Source organism: Phodopus roborovskii, unplaced genomic scaffold (genome assembly GCF_943737965.1).
Source record: "Phodopus roborovskii unplaced genomic scaffold, PHOROB, whole genome shotgun sequence".
Classification (NCBI taxonomy): domain Eukaryota; kingdom Metazoa; phylum Chordata; class Mammalia; order Rodentia; family Cricetidae; genus Phodopus; species Phodopus roborovskii.
This window is the reverse complement of record NW_026126408.1, coordinates 339571-355553: the sequence shown is the minus strand read 5'-3', so window position 1 is coordinate 355553 and position 15983 is coordinate 339571. Positions and strand designations below refer to the sequence as shown.

General features: G+C 47.3%; 1 protein-coding gene across 3 annotated transcripts; it reads left to right on the top strand.

The window, feature by feature from the left end:
• The first annotated feature begins 828 nt into the window (after positions 1-828).
• On the top strand, positions 829-15413 carry E2f6 (E2F transcription factor 6). 3 transcript variants are annotated; one of them, XM_051181623.1, is made up of 7 exons: positions 829-994; positions 6364-6418; positions 8644-8860; positions 9915-10071; positions 11810-11923; positions 14243-14390; positions 15298-15413. In XM_051181623.1, exons 1-7 carry the CDS (start codon positions 887-889, stop codon positions 15315-15317), a joined length of 819 nt encoding a protein of 272 aa, XP_051037580.1. In that variant the 5' UTR covers positions 829-886; the 3' UTR covers positions 15318-15413. The 3 variants fall into 3 exon arrangements, with proteins under 3 accessions (XP_051037580.1, XP_051037581.1, XP_051037582.1); XM_051181624.1 differs by having other exon boundaries at positions 15301-15408; XM_051181625.1 differs by lacking the exon at positions 829-994 and adding an exon at positions 1522-1628.
• Positions 15414-15983: the final 570 nt, after the last annotated feature.

The window sequence follows — 15983 nt, the reverse complement described above, 5'->3', positions numbered from 1 at the left end:
ACTAGAAGATGACATTAGGTCTCCTGGGCCTGGAGTCAACAGAAGATTGTGAACCACCATGCGGGTGATGGGAATTGAACTAGGATCCTCTGGAAGGGCAGCCAGTGTCTCCTCCAATGGGATTTGAGATCCAGTCTGTCATATTCAAAGCAGTAGCTTCTTGGTCCCAGTTCATTACCTGATACAATAAGGAATCAAAAATTGATTCAGCAAATGAAAAAAGGGGGTGAGGAGTGGGGGGCTTTGTGGTTTTGACACAAAGAGTACCATAATGGGCTTTAAGTTCAAGCACATGATCTCCCTGTATCAGCCTCTATGGCACTGGGCTTAAAAGCATGTGCCTTCCCTTCCCTCCAGGGTGGCTTAAGAGCATGTGCTATCATTTGATGCTTAGTGGGGGGGGGACCTCACAGTCAATCACCCAGTGTCCCTGGGCGCTGAGAGCCTGCAGTTCGCGGGGGGGGGGGGGTGTTCGGGAACGCCTGCTCCGGTCCCCTGGAATCCCTGCTCCGCTTCTTTCTTCTCCCTCTCCATCCCCTCCGAGGATCCATCCTCCGGGATACCAGGCCGCCAGCAGCAGGCGAGGACCCGTGAGCGCGGGAGAGTTCCACCGAGAGATGCGCATGTGCAAGGGCCGGCGCACTGCGCATGCGGGAAGATGGCCGGCCCGGGAGCTTGAGCTCCTCCGCGGTCACCGGGTCCCCTCTGCACCTGAGCGCATCGCTGGACGAGTGGGACCGCGGCGATCCGTGGGTGGAGTCGCGGCGATCCGTGGGTGAAGCGGGCGGCCGGGGCGGCGCCGTAGGGGCCGTGGAGCCGGGGACGCGCGCGCCGATCCGCCGGGGAAGGCGGGAGGGCGCGTGGGGCGCGAGGGGCGCGGGGCAGCATGAGTCAGCAGCGACCGGCGCGGAGACTACCCAGCCTGCTGGTGGACCCGGCGCAGGAGACGGTGCGCCGCCGCTGTCGGGACCCCATCAACGTGGAGAGCCTACTGGTGAGCGCGAGCCACGACCCCCGAGAATCACGTGCCGCGGGGCGCGCTCTTTGCGCCGGGCCCTCTGCACCCTGTCGCTTGGGTGCCCCGGGTCTCCCCCTGCAGCTCCCCATTTCTCGAACCGCCTTGTGCTTCTTGCATATTTCCATTGCATTTATTTTGCGGGAGGGCGGGCGAGTGGGTTCTACGAGGCGCGTGTAGAAATGAGAAGGCAACTTAGGGAAGTCTGTTCCTTGCTTGGTCCATCTTTGTGGTTGGCGGGGTGGAACTCGGGTTGAGTTTGTAAAGCTTGGTGGCGAGTGCCTTAACCAGCTGAGCGATCTCTCCTGCCCATCTGTACGGTTTGACAGGGAAAATGAAAGAGCAGCTGTTCCCTCCATTCTGGGCTTCCAACTGTTCTCAGGGCCCCTGCGCTGGATACGTCCTTTGTCCGCTGTTTTCTCTCCAAGGCAAGCAGTATCCAAGCCGTTCTGGCCAGCCAGTCCCGTGCCAGATGGTTCCTGAGCGGTGTCTGACTTCTCACTCTAACCTTGAGATTGTTATTCTTAGAGTTTGTCAGAACAGACTCAGAAGTTGTGTGACTGGCCTGTGGCTAGGTAATGAGGAAACTGGCGGAAGCTGGGACTGACTGCAGGTCAGCTTTTCCCTAATATCTTTCCCTCCTTTAAAAAAATGATTTCTGCTCAGTATCCACTTCATCTTGCACTGTGTTGGGCAGACTTGAGTCTTAAACACTCTGTAATGTTGTTGTAAATAAGAGCCCTGTCGGGTTTTATCTATTCTAGTATGGGTTTCACACCTTGTGTAACAACCACCCACTCACTCTGGGCTGAGAAGCTCTCTTGTGTTTTTGACAGCCACCGTGGGGCCTCTTGTCCCCATCTCTTTCCTTTTCAGGCACGTGGGTGCCATCCAGGGTTCTCTACACTGTTTGTGTAGGTGATCACTCATTCACTACTCACGACTTGTGGCCTGTAACCGTGGTGGTTTCTTGAAAATTTCATAGAGACAATCTAACTGCTCACACTGGAAACACACACACACACGACTTCTCACACACACACAACTTAACTTTTCGAACTGCATCAGAAGATAATATCCTCTGAAGTCTTAGATATTCTTATCCAATCTGGTGATGTCAGCCACCTCGAGGTAACTCCCAAACCCACACATCTTTCCTAGAGCTTTCCAACGGTGTGTTAGATGTCCCTACTTAGATCTAAAACTTAAGGGGGGAAAAATGTCTGTGTGGATATACCGGTGCATACAGAGGCCAGGAGAGGCTGTTAGATCACCTGGGGCGGAACATAGTTAACTAGAGGTTATGAGCTGGCATGTGGATGATGGGAACTGAGCTCGGGCCTCTGGAAGAGCTGCAAGCACTTGTAACTTGCTGTGTGTCTCCAGCTGCAGGTTTCAAACTCTTGCATCCAAGGTCAACTTTATTCATGGTCCCCTTGCCTAGGAAAGCAACCTCTTTCTCACAAACCACCTCAGTGGTGCCATACCTACCCTGGTGCCCAAGCCAGCATACTGGCCAAGGGTGGTTACTTTTATATTTCCCAGAATCACCCCTCCCCCCAGTCTCTGAAGTAATTAACATCAGCTGCTATTCAGTGCTACAGTGCCATCTTGGCAGGGTTCCTGCCACTGTTGCTGCCCCTCTCCACCCATAACAGATGATCTCTCTTGAAAGTGTGTTTCTGATCCCATTTGGCCAGAGGAATCCCTTGCAAATTCCCTAGTGCTCCCTGGACAAGGTAGAAACCTCCTAACATAATCTAGCTTCAGGTTGGTTTTGTTTGTTAGTTTGTTTTGTTTTTTTGTTTGTTTGTTTTTTGAGACAGGGTTTCTCTGTGTAGCTTTGGAGCCTGTTCTGGAACTCGTTCTGTAGACCAGGCTAGCCTCATACTCACATACTGCCTCTGCCTTCTGAGTGCTGTGATTAAAGGGTTAGCCACCCCTGCCAGCAGATTTTCCTTTCTTAAATTATTCTGTGGTTCCATGCTCCATCCTCAGCCTCGTCTTCTCAAGCTGACACCTGTACTTTCCATATTGTCATAGAGGTGTCTGAGTCCAGATTCATGAGTAACTTGTCTTTGTCTTTAGCCCTTCCTTGGCCTCTAGGCTGTTCTGTTAGTCATCCTCTGTATGCCCCAGAGCATTCTGTGCTTGTATATTTCTGTCCATTTCATGCTATCATGAAGACCTGGCCATGCACAAAAAAATTAGGCAAGACATTAATAAAGTGGGGCTCTGTATTTTCTTGCCTGTAAAATAGTGACTTAACATGTTAGTGGTTCTTAATTAACTTTTTAAAATGCCAAAATTTAATAAGCCATTATGCAGAGCAGTTATATATTATGTGTCTCGCTGGGTCTTGCTTGCCAGGATAAATAGCTTAAGCCTGGTCTGGGCTCTGGAACAGGGAGAAAATAGCACTGGGTGGAGGTGAAGTTGGTTTGCATGTTAGAAGATAAGGAAGATGTGGATGGGTGACATGAATGCAGTCACCTTAGAGAGACCGCTGTTCTCTGAGCTCCTGAAGGAATACATTGCTCCCATGCAAGGAGCTGGTACAGAGAAGCCTCTGCACAGAGAGAATTAACCGTTTCAGAGACAGTGCCTAGGACATGCGTTTCTACAAGTCACTTTTCATTTTTTTCTCCCACCTTTAAAGCTTACAGCTAGGCGTGGTGACCCCGCTCTGTAATGCCAGCCCTTGGGAGGCAGAGGCCAAAGGCTGGTGCGTTAAAGGCCACCTGGGCTTCATAGCAAGCTCCAGGTCAGCCTGGACTGTACACTGAGATACTGTCCTGTCCTTACCCCAACCCTCCAAACCAAGAAGATTCTGAAGCCACTTAAAAGCCGTAGATATAAGGGGGATGGGACTAGGGGATGGTAATGCTGCCCCATGTGTTCCCAGATGTAGACACAGGCATTTCTAAATGTGGAAATGGAACAGCAGGAAAGTAATTTAGGATATGTCAGATGTGTAACTCACTCACCAAAGCCACTGGTGAGTGTTCTCTGGAAGCCCTGAGGTGTCTAGTAGTAGTCACCAGGGGAGGGCCAGAGCATCTGCCCTCTATCCATGTGGCAGCAAGATGGGTCAGTAGTGCCACGGAGTGTTAGCCAAACACGGTGAGCAGCACACTCATATGGTCCTAGCACCCAAGAGGCTGAAGCAGGAGGATGCCATGTTTAAAAACAGCCTGAGTTACATAGAATAGCCAGGACATGGTAGCAAGAAGCTGTTTGGGAAAAGAGGGATTTCATACACGGGAGAAGAAAAATGTTGGGGTTTGGGCCTGCCTCCTGTGTCACTGTGGGCAGTGTGTAAGGTATCTGGTAAGAGGAGGACATTCTTATGTCCCTGTACCCACCTGTGAAAGCAGAACTACCACCCCCCTAAAGCAAGTGGGCCACCGATAGGGAAACTGTCTGTGCAGAGTTTGGCCTCACTACTCTGCTGCAGCGGGCAGCAATGAGTGCACACTAACACTCCTGACTACTTGTTGACAGGCTTTTCACATCAGTGTGAGGAGGCTGGGATGTGTGCCTCAGTTAGGAACGTTTACTTGGCTTGCATGGAACTCCGGTTCAAGCCTCAGGACCAAATAAATGGGCATTGGGGAACATATCAGCAATCCCGGCACTCAAGAGATGGAGGCAGGAAGATCACAAATTCGAAATCATCCTTAGGGACAGGTTGAGTTTTGAGGCTAGCCTGGACTATGTGAGACCCTTTCTCAAGAAGCCTTGCAGGCCAGCAAGATAGCACAGTAAGTTATAACGCTTGCTGCCAGGCCTGACAGCCTGAATTGAAGCCCAGAGAACTGTATGGAGGAAGGAGAGGCCAACTCTACAGAGTTGTCCTCTGACTTCCATATGTACACCATGACACATCCACACACAAGATACATAAATGTAATGGGTGGGTGGGGGGCCTTGTTCCGGTACCCAGCCCCTGTCTCATACTATGTTTGGAGAAGGTTCACGTGTAAAAATAGCAATGACAGTTGGTCACCCGCATCTCTGGTAGACTTTCACAGGGAGGGCCTGCTTCAGAGTTCTGATGTTGGATACCATTGCCAGCAGTCCTCACCCTTGGGAGAAGTGTCCAAGTTCAGGGTTGCACACCCAACAGGCCAAGTGCTCATTGCAGACCTAGACTGTCCTAAACTGGTTTTGTGGCAGGATGTCATCTCAAGTTAACCTGCTACCAGATGTCGTTATCTTGTCAGAGGTGACAAGAATCACCTGCAGAGGCTCAATGGCTCTTCTCTTTCCCACCTGGCCTTTGGCTGCCCCGTCCCTGACCCTTTAGCTAGCTTGCTGTTCCATTTGTGACACGATTCTCAACATGAATGGGAGTGTGTTGTGATCTTATCCAGAAGTCTTTGGTAGGTCTCTGCTGGTTAAAACAAGACTTCAGCATGATCTTGTTGTGGTTGGTTATCTTTCCAGCTACAAAGCTGGACCACTCCCACATGGCCATAGTGTGTGCCTAGGCAGGGAGCAAAAACAAGTCCTAAATGTATTGCAGATCATCTTTCCAGTCTTTCAGTAGTCTCCGAGTACCTGGCAAAAGGGGGAGACTGATACTAGGGCTGACACCAATTGCCTGTTTGTTTTCTGAATTTAACCATATTTTTATCTCTCTATCCATAGCTTGTGCCGCTTATTATTATTTTTTTTTTTTGAAGGCTTCTGATTGTTCATTAATGGGGTTGCATGGCTGACTGAGCACATTTTGGGGGCTGCTTAAATAGCAGGGTGGAGCAGGGGCCGGTGAACCTTGACTGGTATGCACAAATTCCACCCCTCCAAGCCCTTTAGGTCTTGGGGTCGCCATGTCCTAACCATCATCCTTTGCCATCTCTCCTGAGCGCCTGCCTGCTGAGGTCTGTCAGGAATTGTTTCCCTCTTAAGTATCCTGTTTTCCATCATCCTTCCTTTATTCACACTGAAGCATGTACAGCCTGAGAGGCCTGAGTCTGGGTGGGTCCTAAGAGTGGGTGGTCACAGACCAGGTGCAATTTGAAAGACTCCTTTTCTCTCGCCCTTATGCTTCAGGTGGAAAAAAAGGCCTTAAAAAAACAAACAAAAATCCCAACTGTACCATGGCCAGGCATGGTAGCACAGGCCTTTAATTCCAGCACTCAGCACACAGAGGCAGTTGGATCTCAGTTCAAGGCCAGCCTGGTCTACAAAGCAAGATCAGGGGCAACCAGAGCTGTTCCACAGAGAAGCCATGTCCGGGGATGGGGGTGGGGGGGAAGTATCTATAACTGTATTGTAGAACAAAAGTAATTCATTTGCATTGCTGTTCATAAAATGCTGAGTTTATGTTTTCTTTTTTCCAGCCATCAAAAATAAGGATTAATCTAGAAGAAAATGTGCAGTATGTGTCCATGAGAAGTAAGTTGACTCCTAAGTAGGTTTGGTTCAAATGTCCCATAGTTAACATGGTTTGTTTGTTTGGTTGGTTTTTTGTTTTGTTTTTTGAGACAGGGTTTCTCTCTGTAACCTGGCAACTTGGTTGTTTTTGAGTGTACACAAGGTCACAGCGAAGGGTACCTTGGTGGCTGAAATTGAGGTAGGTGGCAGTACTGTGCCTGTCACCGTAGCCTCCTATCCACGTGGTTCCTTGTGGCCCCTTCACTCTTCCTGGCTTTCACTCTGTCATAGGTTCATGTTTAGGGTATCGGATGATCTTTGTAATTGATGGCCCCTTCATTGATTTCCTCTGGATTTGGCCCTTATTGCAGGCATACCTTTCATTTACAGATGCCAAGATATAGATCCTACTACATTTTTTGTTTCCCTCAGCATCTGCTACCATCTCCCCTGTAGCTGGTCAGCAAGTTGGGTCAGCTTGACCCTTGAGGTGTTTCTTTCAACTGTCCCAACACTAGCTGATAATAACATCTGTGCATGAGTGACCAAGCTTCAAAACAGAGCCGTGGATTGTCATCCATGATGCATGAGTAGGTTAAGACCCAGAAAGGTTAAGTGGCTTGCCCAAAGTCAGCATCTGGTACCATGCATATAGCTCTGGAGCCACATGTTCATCCTGTCCCTGTAGATTGCTACCTCTAACTGCTAGTACTTGCCCTCCCAAGCCCAGTAAGGGCTCTCCTGCCTCTTCCCCTCTGGCCTGGACCCCCAAGTGTGCCCAGTTCTCAGATGCTGCTTTGTCCCTCCTTGGAGTGGGGAGCACCGTGCTTCATCTTTCTGTGATGCTCCCAGCATCCTCCCATACGAACATCTGCAGGTCTCCCCTCCAGTAAAGATGGCACACTCCATGTTCTCCTCTGACTTTGAATACCATTCATTCAGCATCACTGTTTACATCAGGGCCCCCTATCAGGCCCATGCAGTGCTCTTGCTTGAGGAGCTGCCCCCAAAGCAGCCCATGTTAGAGATGATGGGTTAGATTTGTTCTTTATGAAGTGGCTGACATCCTTGGAATGTGCTTAACTTACGCTAATAAGACCAAATGTACCCAATAAACGTCTAGCCAGTGAGTGAGCATAAAATGAGAGAGATGAAGCCCGGCATGTCTTGTGAACATCATTCGATATCATGTTCCCAAGTCCTGGGATAGCTCAGCACATTCTCCACAAACTTAAACATGCAGCCATTTAATAATGAAGCACACCTTTAATCCCAGCACTCTTGCGGCAAAGGCAGGTCCCTGAGTTCAAGGCCAGCCTGGTCTAAAGAGCAAGTTTCAGAACTGCCAGGGCTACACGGAGAAACCCTGTCTTGAAAAACAACAGTCTTGAAAAACAACAAAAAGGAATAATGAGTGAAATACATTTATTCATACATCATAATCACAATATTAAAAGAGCATACTATAAAATGCTATATTCCTACTTTTGCTTTTAAAAACTGAAGCCTAGAGAGAGGCTCAGTAGTTAAGAGCCCATGTTGCTACTCCAGAGGACCCAGCACCTACATAGTGGCTCGCAACCACTGCAACTCCAGTCCCAAGGGACCCCATGCCCTTTTCTAACCTCAGTGGGCGCTAGACACACACATGATACACACATTCAAGCAAAGCACTCATCCACATAAGTAAATATTTTTAATTTTAAAACTATACATATGAGCGGAGGACAAGAAAATAAGATATAGTAAATATTTTTAATAAGTAAAAAATTTTTTTAATTAAGGGAAAAAACTATATATACATCTGAGTGGAGGAAGTTGCTCAGTGGTAATGTGCTTGCCTGGCCTCTATGAAGCCAGGCTCTTGCCTCAACATGAATAAAAACTAGATATTGACACACAAATGTGTGTTGGCAAATTATTTGTGTGAAATGAAGGCTTCTGATCCCAGAATCATTTCTAATCCTCTTCCTGAGAAGTAGTGCAACAGTGGTTGTAGAAATTTCTTGGAGGGATATGGACTTGTAAAAATGGTTATTAATGGAAACTGACACCAGCCTTTATTGAAACCCAATGGTTTTGCTTAGACCAGCTGACCATTTGCCTTTCATCCAGTTAGAGAAGTGTTTCCATAGAAACTATCAGGCGTTTCTGTGGCCTTCTGCTCCAATCCTGAGGGAATAAGCCGCTGTCTGAGAAGGCTGAGAGGTGTCGGCTCACGCGTGGTGCTGTGCTCTCAATTGCAGAGGCTTTGAAAGAGAAGAGGCCCCGCTTCGATGTGTCTCTGGTGTACTTAACTCGCAAGTTTATGGATCTTGTCAGGTCTGCCCCTGGGGGCATTCTCGACCTAAACAAGGTTGCCACAAAACTGGGAGTCCGGAAACGGCGCGTGTATGACATCACCAACGTTCTGGACGGCATCGAGCTGGTAGAAAAGAAGTCCAAGAACCACATCCGGTGGATGTGAGTTTATGTCTGTCCTTCCTCTTCTGTCTGTCCTTCCCCTTCTCATTGACGTCTGCCCAAGAGCAGCAGCCTTCAGGAATAGAAAATGAGGTTTTTATGATTCTTCTTAGGCTAAGATTGATCCATTAAGGTTTTCTTGTTATCTCACAGTGTACTTAAATGTATGGGACTGCTGAGGTCTAAGTGGGGACTTTAGGTGTAAAATATCATTCAGATTGTATGTGAAGTTAAGTGGAATAAGGTGGTTAATTAATTTACCTATAAAATCATAAGAATGAAATGTCTGATAAGAGAGGGGATTTTTTTTTTTAAGTGTATTTCCTTAGTGTGAATTAATAACGGAAGACATGATTCCCACGGGGCCATATAGTAGTACACAGTCAGGAACCCAGTCCCTCCTGGCTCTGATTTCGTCTTTCTGGGGCAGAGCAGATGCCAGTATTCTTAGCAGGTCTACTGCATGACTGGCATGACTGAGGTGCTGGGGCTGGCAAGCTGACACACTGCCCCGAGTGTGAAAACAGACTTCAGGTGCAAAAGGCATTTGCTAAAGAGGTGACATGATTAGGAAGGATCTTGTGCAGAGAAACCCTGAAGATAAGACACAGACAGAGCCATGTGTGTACAGAGAGAAAAAAAAGCTGTATACTTAGGAAAAAGAATTCCAGCATTGGAGTACATGAGAGGTACAATAGGCAGTAAAACCCAGAGATCATCAGTGACTATACAAGTGGTAGAGGTCGGTCTTCTTGAAGGACACTGTTGTGGAACAAAATACATCAACTCTGATGATAACGCTGTCCTTCAGGGTACTGCATCAATCATTCTGAACTTTAATCCCAGCACTCAGGAGGCAGAGGCAGGGACAGGTAGCAGCCAAGGCTACCTAGAGAGACTGGCCCAAGAAAAGAAGAAGGACGGGCATGACGGCATAGGCGGTATAAAAGGAAGTGCAGACACTCCCATGTAGCCAGTCCTCCCTCCGCACACACCTTTGCTCCCTTGCTCCCCTCCTGGCAGCTGCTGACCTAGTGTCTGTTTCCATCTGCAGAGGATCCGATCTGAACAGCTTCGGAGCTGCTCCCCAGCAGAAGAAACTGCAGGCTGAGCTTTCCGACCTGTCGGCGATGGAGGACGCCTTGGACGAGTTGATTAAAGATTGCGCCCAGCAGCTGTTGGAGTTAACAGACGACAAAGAAAACGAAAGATATCCTTCCACCCACTTCTGCTGCCAGAGTAGATAGTGTCTTAGGGAGAGCTTGAGTGTTTAATTTTCATGTCTGGATATAAAATCGGGCCCTTTAAAGTTAAAGCAAAGGAAAGTGTAGTGCTGTAGCCTCCAGCACTTGAGAGCAGTCAATGTTGCGGCTGCTCTGCGCTCCTGGGTCAAGTCTGCATGATGATAGCTGGCAGTGACATGCCCAGTTTGCCCTTGCATCTTAAATTAAGGAGTGTTTGTTTGTTTATTTGTTTGTTGGGGTTTTCTTTTGGATTTTATTTTTCATAATCTCTTTCCTGGTTGGTAAAATGCTTGTCAGCTTTTGTGGAAATCGGGTTCTCCCTAATTTGTGAACTAGTGTATCTCTGAAACAGAACATGCTGCTGCTGCTGCTGTCGTTCTGTGCTCATCACTCTAGGCAGAAACCTTGTGGAACAGGAACTGGGAAAGCCTGGTCCTTGGTATCCCACCCCCCCAGCATCCCAGACTGTCTATGGCCTTCAGTGCCCTCTGTGAGTGTCGGTAATTCCTACTCCCTCCGCTCTCCATGGCAGTCAAATCCTATTACCACAGGACAGAGCTTAGAAAATCAAAGCCAAGGCTCGCTGTGCTAGCTAACCAGAGAGTCTATAGTCTGAAAGGAGGAAAACCAGAGCAACTGGACCCTGTGAATATAAAGGGTCTGGCAATGTCACAGAAGTAGTTGAAAGGCACTCGGTGACAGAAATGCACTTAGAGGGAGATCACGGATGTGTGATCATGAGAGCTTGCTCTTCTGTTCTGTGAACTTCTTTTTTTTCCTGTCTTCTGGAGGATTCTTACCCAAACCCTGAATGCTTTTTTCTCAAGTTCTCATAGTAAGAGCCAACACTAAATTCTTAACAGTGAGTGAGAATTCACACTGAATATGTTGCAGGTGGGAATCTGAGCGTAGTGCTTTCCCCTTGTTTGTGGTTTTGCTTTCTATAACTTTTGTTGCCCATAATCAGATAATGAGGTAAAAAAATATCACGTGAAAGTTCTAGAAGTAATGACTTTCAGTATGCTGTATGTTATAATAACACTCCCTTATTATTATTGATTTCCTACTTTGCCCAATTTATAAATTCATCCACACTGTAGAAGTGTATGTGTAGGCAAATTCATGATATACATAGGGTTTGGTATTGGTCCATGACTTTGGGCATCTACTGGGGATTTGGGACATCCATCCACTACTCTGCCCCACTCCAAGGTGATAATTACCTTTGTGAGTTGTGTTTATGTTCAGTTTTGGGGGCTTTATTAGTATCTTTCTCCAGAAATTGCTCCAGTCAGTATTTAGTTTAAAAGAATTCTTTGTTATAAATATTTTAAAACACCATAAAATCTTAAGAATTCGTTTTGAAGTAATAATTACCCTGAAGTTTTAGGGTTTTGTTTGTTTGTTTGTTTGTTTGTTTTTTCTGTTTCCCTTCATTATAGGCTTGTGTCCCATAAAGGCTAAGCTGTTCTTGTACCTGCATTCATGTAAGAAATGGTGATCTGGCCACATGTAGTGGTGCATGCCTTTATTCCCAGCACTCAGAGTCAGAGAAAAGCAGACCTCTTCAGTACAAGGCTAGCCTGGTCTATATAGCAAGTTCCAAGCCAACCAGAGCTACATAGTGAGACTTTGCCTCAAAAAACCAGGGACGGGGTTGGGGTGATGACATGTTCATTTTTCAGTTCCTTGACTATGTTTCACACTAGCTTACGTAACCTATCAGGATATCCACAGCATCCAAGCCTTCCATGAACAGATTGTTATTGCTGTGAAGGCTCCAGAGGAAACCAGACTGGACGTCCCAGCTCCCAGAGAAGTAGGTAGTGCTGTGCTGCAGGAAGAATTTAAAAAGGGAGGTGGGTTAGCTGCCAAGTCTGTGACCTCAGCAGTCAATTGTCACCTATGTCCTTGTCATGCTACATACCTGTTAGCTTAACCATGAGTGAAGTAGTCCTTGTAACCTCAGAGAGGAGAGAAGCAAGCACAGAGAAGCAGGTGTGCTTCAGGAGCCAGCAAGACCAGGCATAGGGCAGAGTTTGGCTTGCAAGTGCCCTCAGCCATCCTGCTGCTGTCCAGCTACAAAAGAAATCTCTCCATTGGCTTGGCCTTGATCTTCAAGTTCCAAAAATAATAGATGGAACAGTCGGAGCTTTGGGGAACTAGTCTGCTACCAACTCACCAAAGACCTTAAGAGTAATTTGGAACACTGAGTCACAGATGTAGAACCTCTGTGCAAGGCCAGTCTTCCTATCTGCTGCCAACTGCTCCAGGAAGGTTTGTGTTGAGAGTCATTGTCACCAGAAGGCTACTTGATGAGGATGGAGTCCAAAGCAAAGCTGGCGGCCCTTCTAGCCATTCTGACTGCCGGATAGCCCCCATGCTGCTCATCGCCAACCATCATACCATGTCATGGTGGCAAAGATTATTCCCACCACCCTCCTTTTGTCCCCAGCAGAACACTCTTCAAATGAGACCCTATCACCTGACAGTGTGTCATCAGTCATGAAGGAGCATGCACTTTTCCCTTGGACCCATTCAGATTGTGATTTGGTGGCATTCCCTGCTCTGATTTGGATTTAGACAAGTGTCCTACTAACATATTTAGGATGAGTTCTCCCACAGACACTGAAACTCTTTAGACACTAATCTTGTAGGACAGCTTTTCTTTGGGGGCATGGTAATCCATTCTATAGGAATTGGCAGGGTTTACTCTCCCAGTGCTCTGAGCTGCTTGCCTGGAATTGCTAACTCGCTCTGAACCTTTGAGCACACCCAGAGCCTCCCTCGGTCCCACCTAGAGCTGTGATTGAGGTCCTCCAGGCTGGCTGTTCTCGGCAGTGTCCTAGATCAGTAGGCTGACTGTGTACAGCTCTGCTGGGGGTTGTGCACCTAGTATAGGGCTGGCCTTCAACTCCTTCTTGTTCTTGTTCTTGTTCTTGAAAGTAGTTTTGTTGGAGCAAGGCCATCTGTTTAGATATCACCCATCGGCTTTCATGCGACCATGGTAGAGTTAAGTAGTTATGGCAGACAGCGTGGCCTGAAAATTCTGCCGCCTTTTCAAAAATTTTTGAAAACTTCTGTGTATGTGTGTGGGTATGTGCGCCACAGTGCAAATGCTACCAGAGGTCTTGGCCACCCTGGAGCTGGAGTTACCAGTGGTTGTGATCACCCTGACATAGGTGCTGGCATCTAAACACTGAACCTCCACAGGAGAACACACCCTAAACCTGTGAGCCATCTCTTAGTTCCCTGGGGTCCCCTTTATAGAGTGACTTAGTGGCTGGTGGGGTTTGAAGTCCTTTCTGATGACTGCCAGTAGGGAGCAGTTATTTCCTTCAATTATTTAATGATAAAAAGTTTTCATTTAAACCTGCCCTGGCATTGCAGCCTCTGAGCACAAAGGTGGTTGGCCTGTCTCACCTGTCTGAGAAGCTGTAGCTCACCCAGCTTGCTTGGATGAGATCCCAGAGAACGGAGGAGCTGGAGCAATGGTGGTGTCTAAACTGGCCTATGCATGTAGGTCTGAAAAGGGTGGACTTGAGTAGAGCCAGGCCAGCTCCCAAAGGGAAAGACAAGGAACCATAACTGCAAATGCCCCTTACATATTTAGCCTCTAAATACAAGCAACCACACTTTTAATTTTTTTACAGGAAAACCACTGGAATTTGCTCCTGGGTAAATAAAACTGAACCTAGAGGATAATAGTCATTTAGTCTAGTATTTCTTTGTGTGTGATGTTTCTAATTTCACAAGACGTATTCCAATCTCATCTTTTCCTCTTCCATCTTTTCACCGGACAAAAGACTAGCCTTCCCATGACCTCAGTACCTCTGAACTTGTTTGGAAACACCATGTACAAATACATTTGGGTGCCCCAGAGCTCCCTGCCGCCTGAGGAGAAGCAGGAGGGGTTTCAGAGGCTGTCCGTCCTGTAGCTCCAAAACCATCGCTGCCTGCATGATTAAGTAGAGGTCTTCGCTGTGAATTGGCCGGTAGTTTAGAATGCTGTGACAGTTGAGAACATGCTTATCTCAAATGTGCAGTAGAAAGGAAATTACAGGAATTTAAGATAATTGAAAAACTGCAGTTAGTGGATGCACGAGTTCACCTTGGTGGTCTCTGTATCCCTTGCTAGGATTCTATCACAGTTCATATCAGAAGTACCAAAGGACCCATTGACGTGTATCTGTGTGAAGTCGAACAGACCCACTCAAGTGGTAAAACAGCCGATGGAGTAGAGGCCTCTCCATCTAAAAGCAGACATCCAGAATGCCCAGCAAAAGGTAAAAGCGCCCATTTTGTGATCAGAGGAACATTAAGGTTCCAGCGTCTTAGATGTAACTTTTATACACAGCTTCAAGTTTTTTGTTTTTGTTTTTGTTTTTTTTGTTGTTGTTTTTAAATTTTTATTTATTTATTATATATACAACATTCTGCCTGCATGTATCCCCTGCAGGCCAGAAGAGGGCACTAGATCTCATTATAGATGGTTGTGAGCCACCATGTGGTTGCTGGGAATTGAACTCAGGACCTCTGGAAGAACAGTCAGTGCTCTTAACCTCTGAGCCTTCTCTCCAGCCCCAGCTTCAAGGTTTTTTAATGATCTTTGTTTATTTCTAATTAGGTATAGGTTTGTGTGTGAGTGTGTGCACATGAGTGTAGGTATCCTGGGAGGCCAGAGGCATTGGATCCCCCTGGAGCTGGGAATCCAGGCTCTTGTGAGCCAGCAGGTGTGGGTGCTAGAAAAGGAACCCTGGTCTTGGGGAAGAGCAGTCCTGGCTTGGTGAGGAGCAGTGGCTCTCTTCACTGCTGACCATCTTTCCAGTCTCTGTGCCGGGGGTATCTATGCACTCCTGTAATCCTAGCCCCGGGGAAGCTGAAGCAAGCAGATCCAAATTACAGATTGGCCTCAACTACACAGTGAGAGCCTGGGACTAAGAGTGTGAGAGTTGATTGTGTGGGGACACCAGCCGGTAGACTCTGGACAGAGGAAGCTGTCTGCGCTGTCTGGAAGGTGCTTTCCAACCCCAGTCTGGAATTCCTGTTTGTTCTGTGAGCCTAAAAAGACCATTCTGACCACTGGTGCAAGAGAAGGTTCTTGACCAGACGACTTCAGTCTTGAAGTTGTTGAATAGTGGGCCTGGCTGCTGTTCCAGCCTTCACTAAGTTTCTTTATGTGTCTCATTTCAGAAGACACGTGTCCTCAGTGAGAGTCACTCAAAGTGAGCAACTGACGGCAGTACGGAGTGGTGAAGGTGTTTGGAGCCTCCTATGTGGATGAGTTATGTGCCGGTTTGGTCCTCAGCAATAAGTCTTCGGGGAATGCTCTCATTCTCCTACCGTAGATTCGTAGCGGCATGAAGGCCAGCAGTGTCCCTGAGTAGCTTCCTGCTTAGGTCCCTGGATGGTTTCCACATTCAAAATTAGCTGTCGCTAATTCTTCGCTGCCTTTTGTCAGTGAGACGGACCTCTTCCCTACCGAGATCATTTTATCACAGAGGATATCAGGAGAACAGACAGCTGGCCATGGTCACAGACTCTGCCCTTCCCTGATGGATGGTGTTTTTGCTTCTCAGAAGAATTGCCTTACACTGGCTCACATTCGCGGTTAGGTGTCGTGCACTGGTGAGGTGTACACACAGGGCCAAATGTGACGCCTTTGTACATAATCTGTATCATGTTTAGATTGCTTATGAAATATGTCTGAGTGACATTTCTACCCAGAACAGCCAAAATAATGTATATAGAGAAAAAGAAAGCTCTCTACTTCCTCAGTATCGATAACTTATTAGAACCCTCTGGGTCAAGGGTGACGGGAGTTTTCTAAAGTTTTACACGTAGACATTTCACATACAGTGCTGTACTTAAAGTATTTT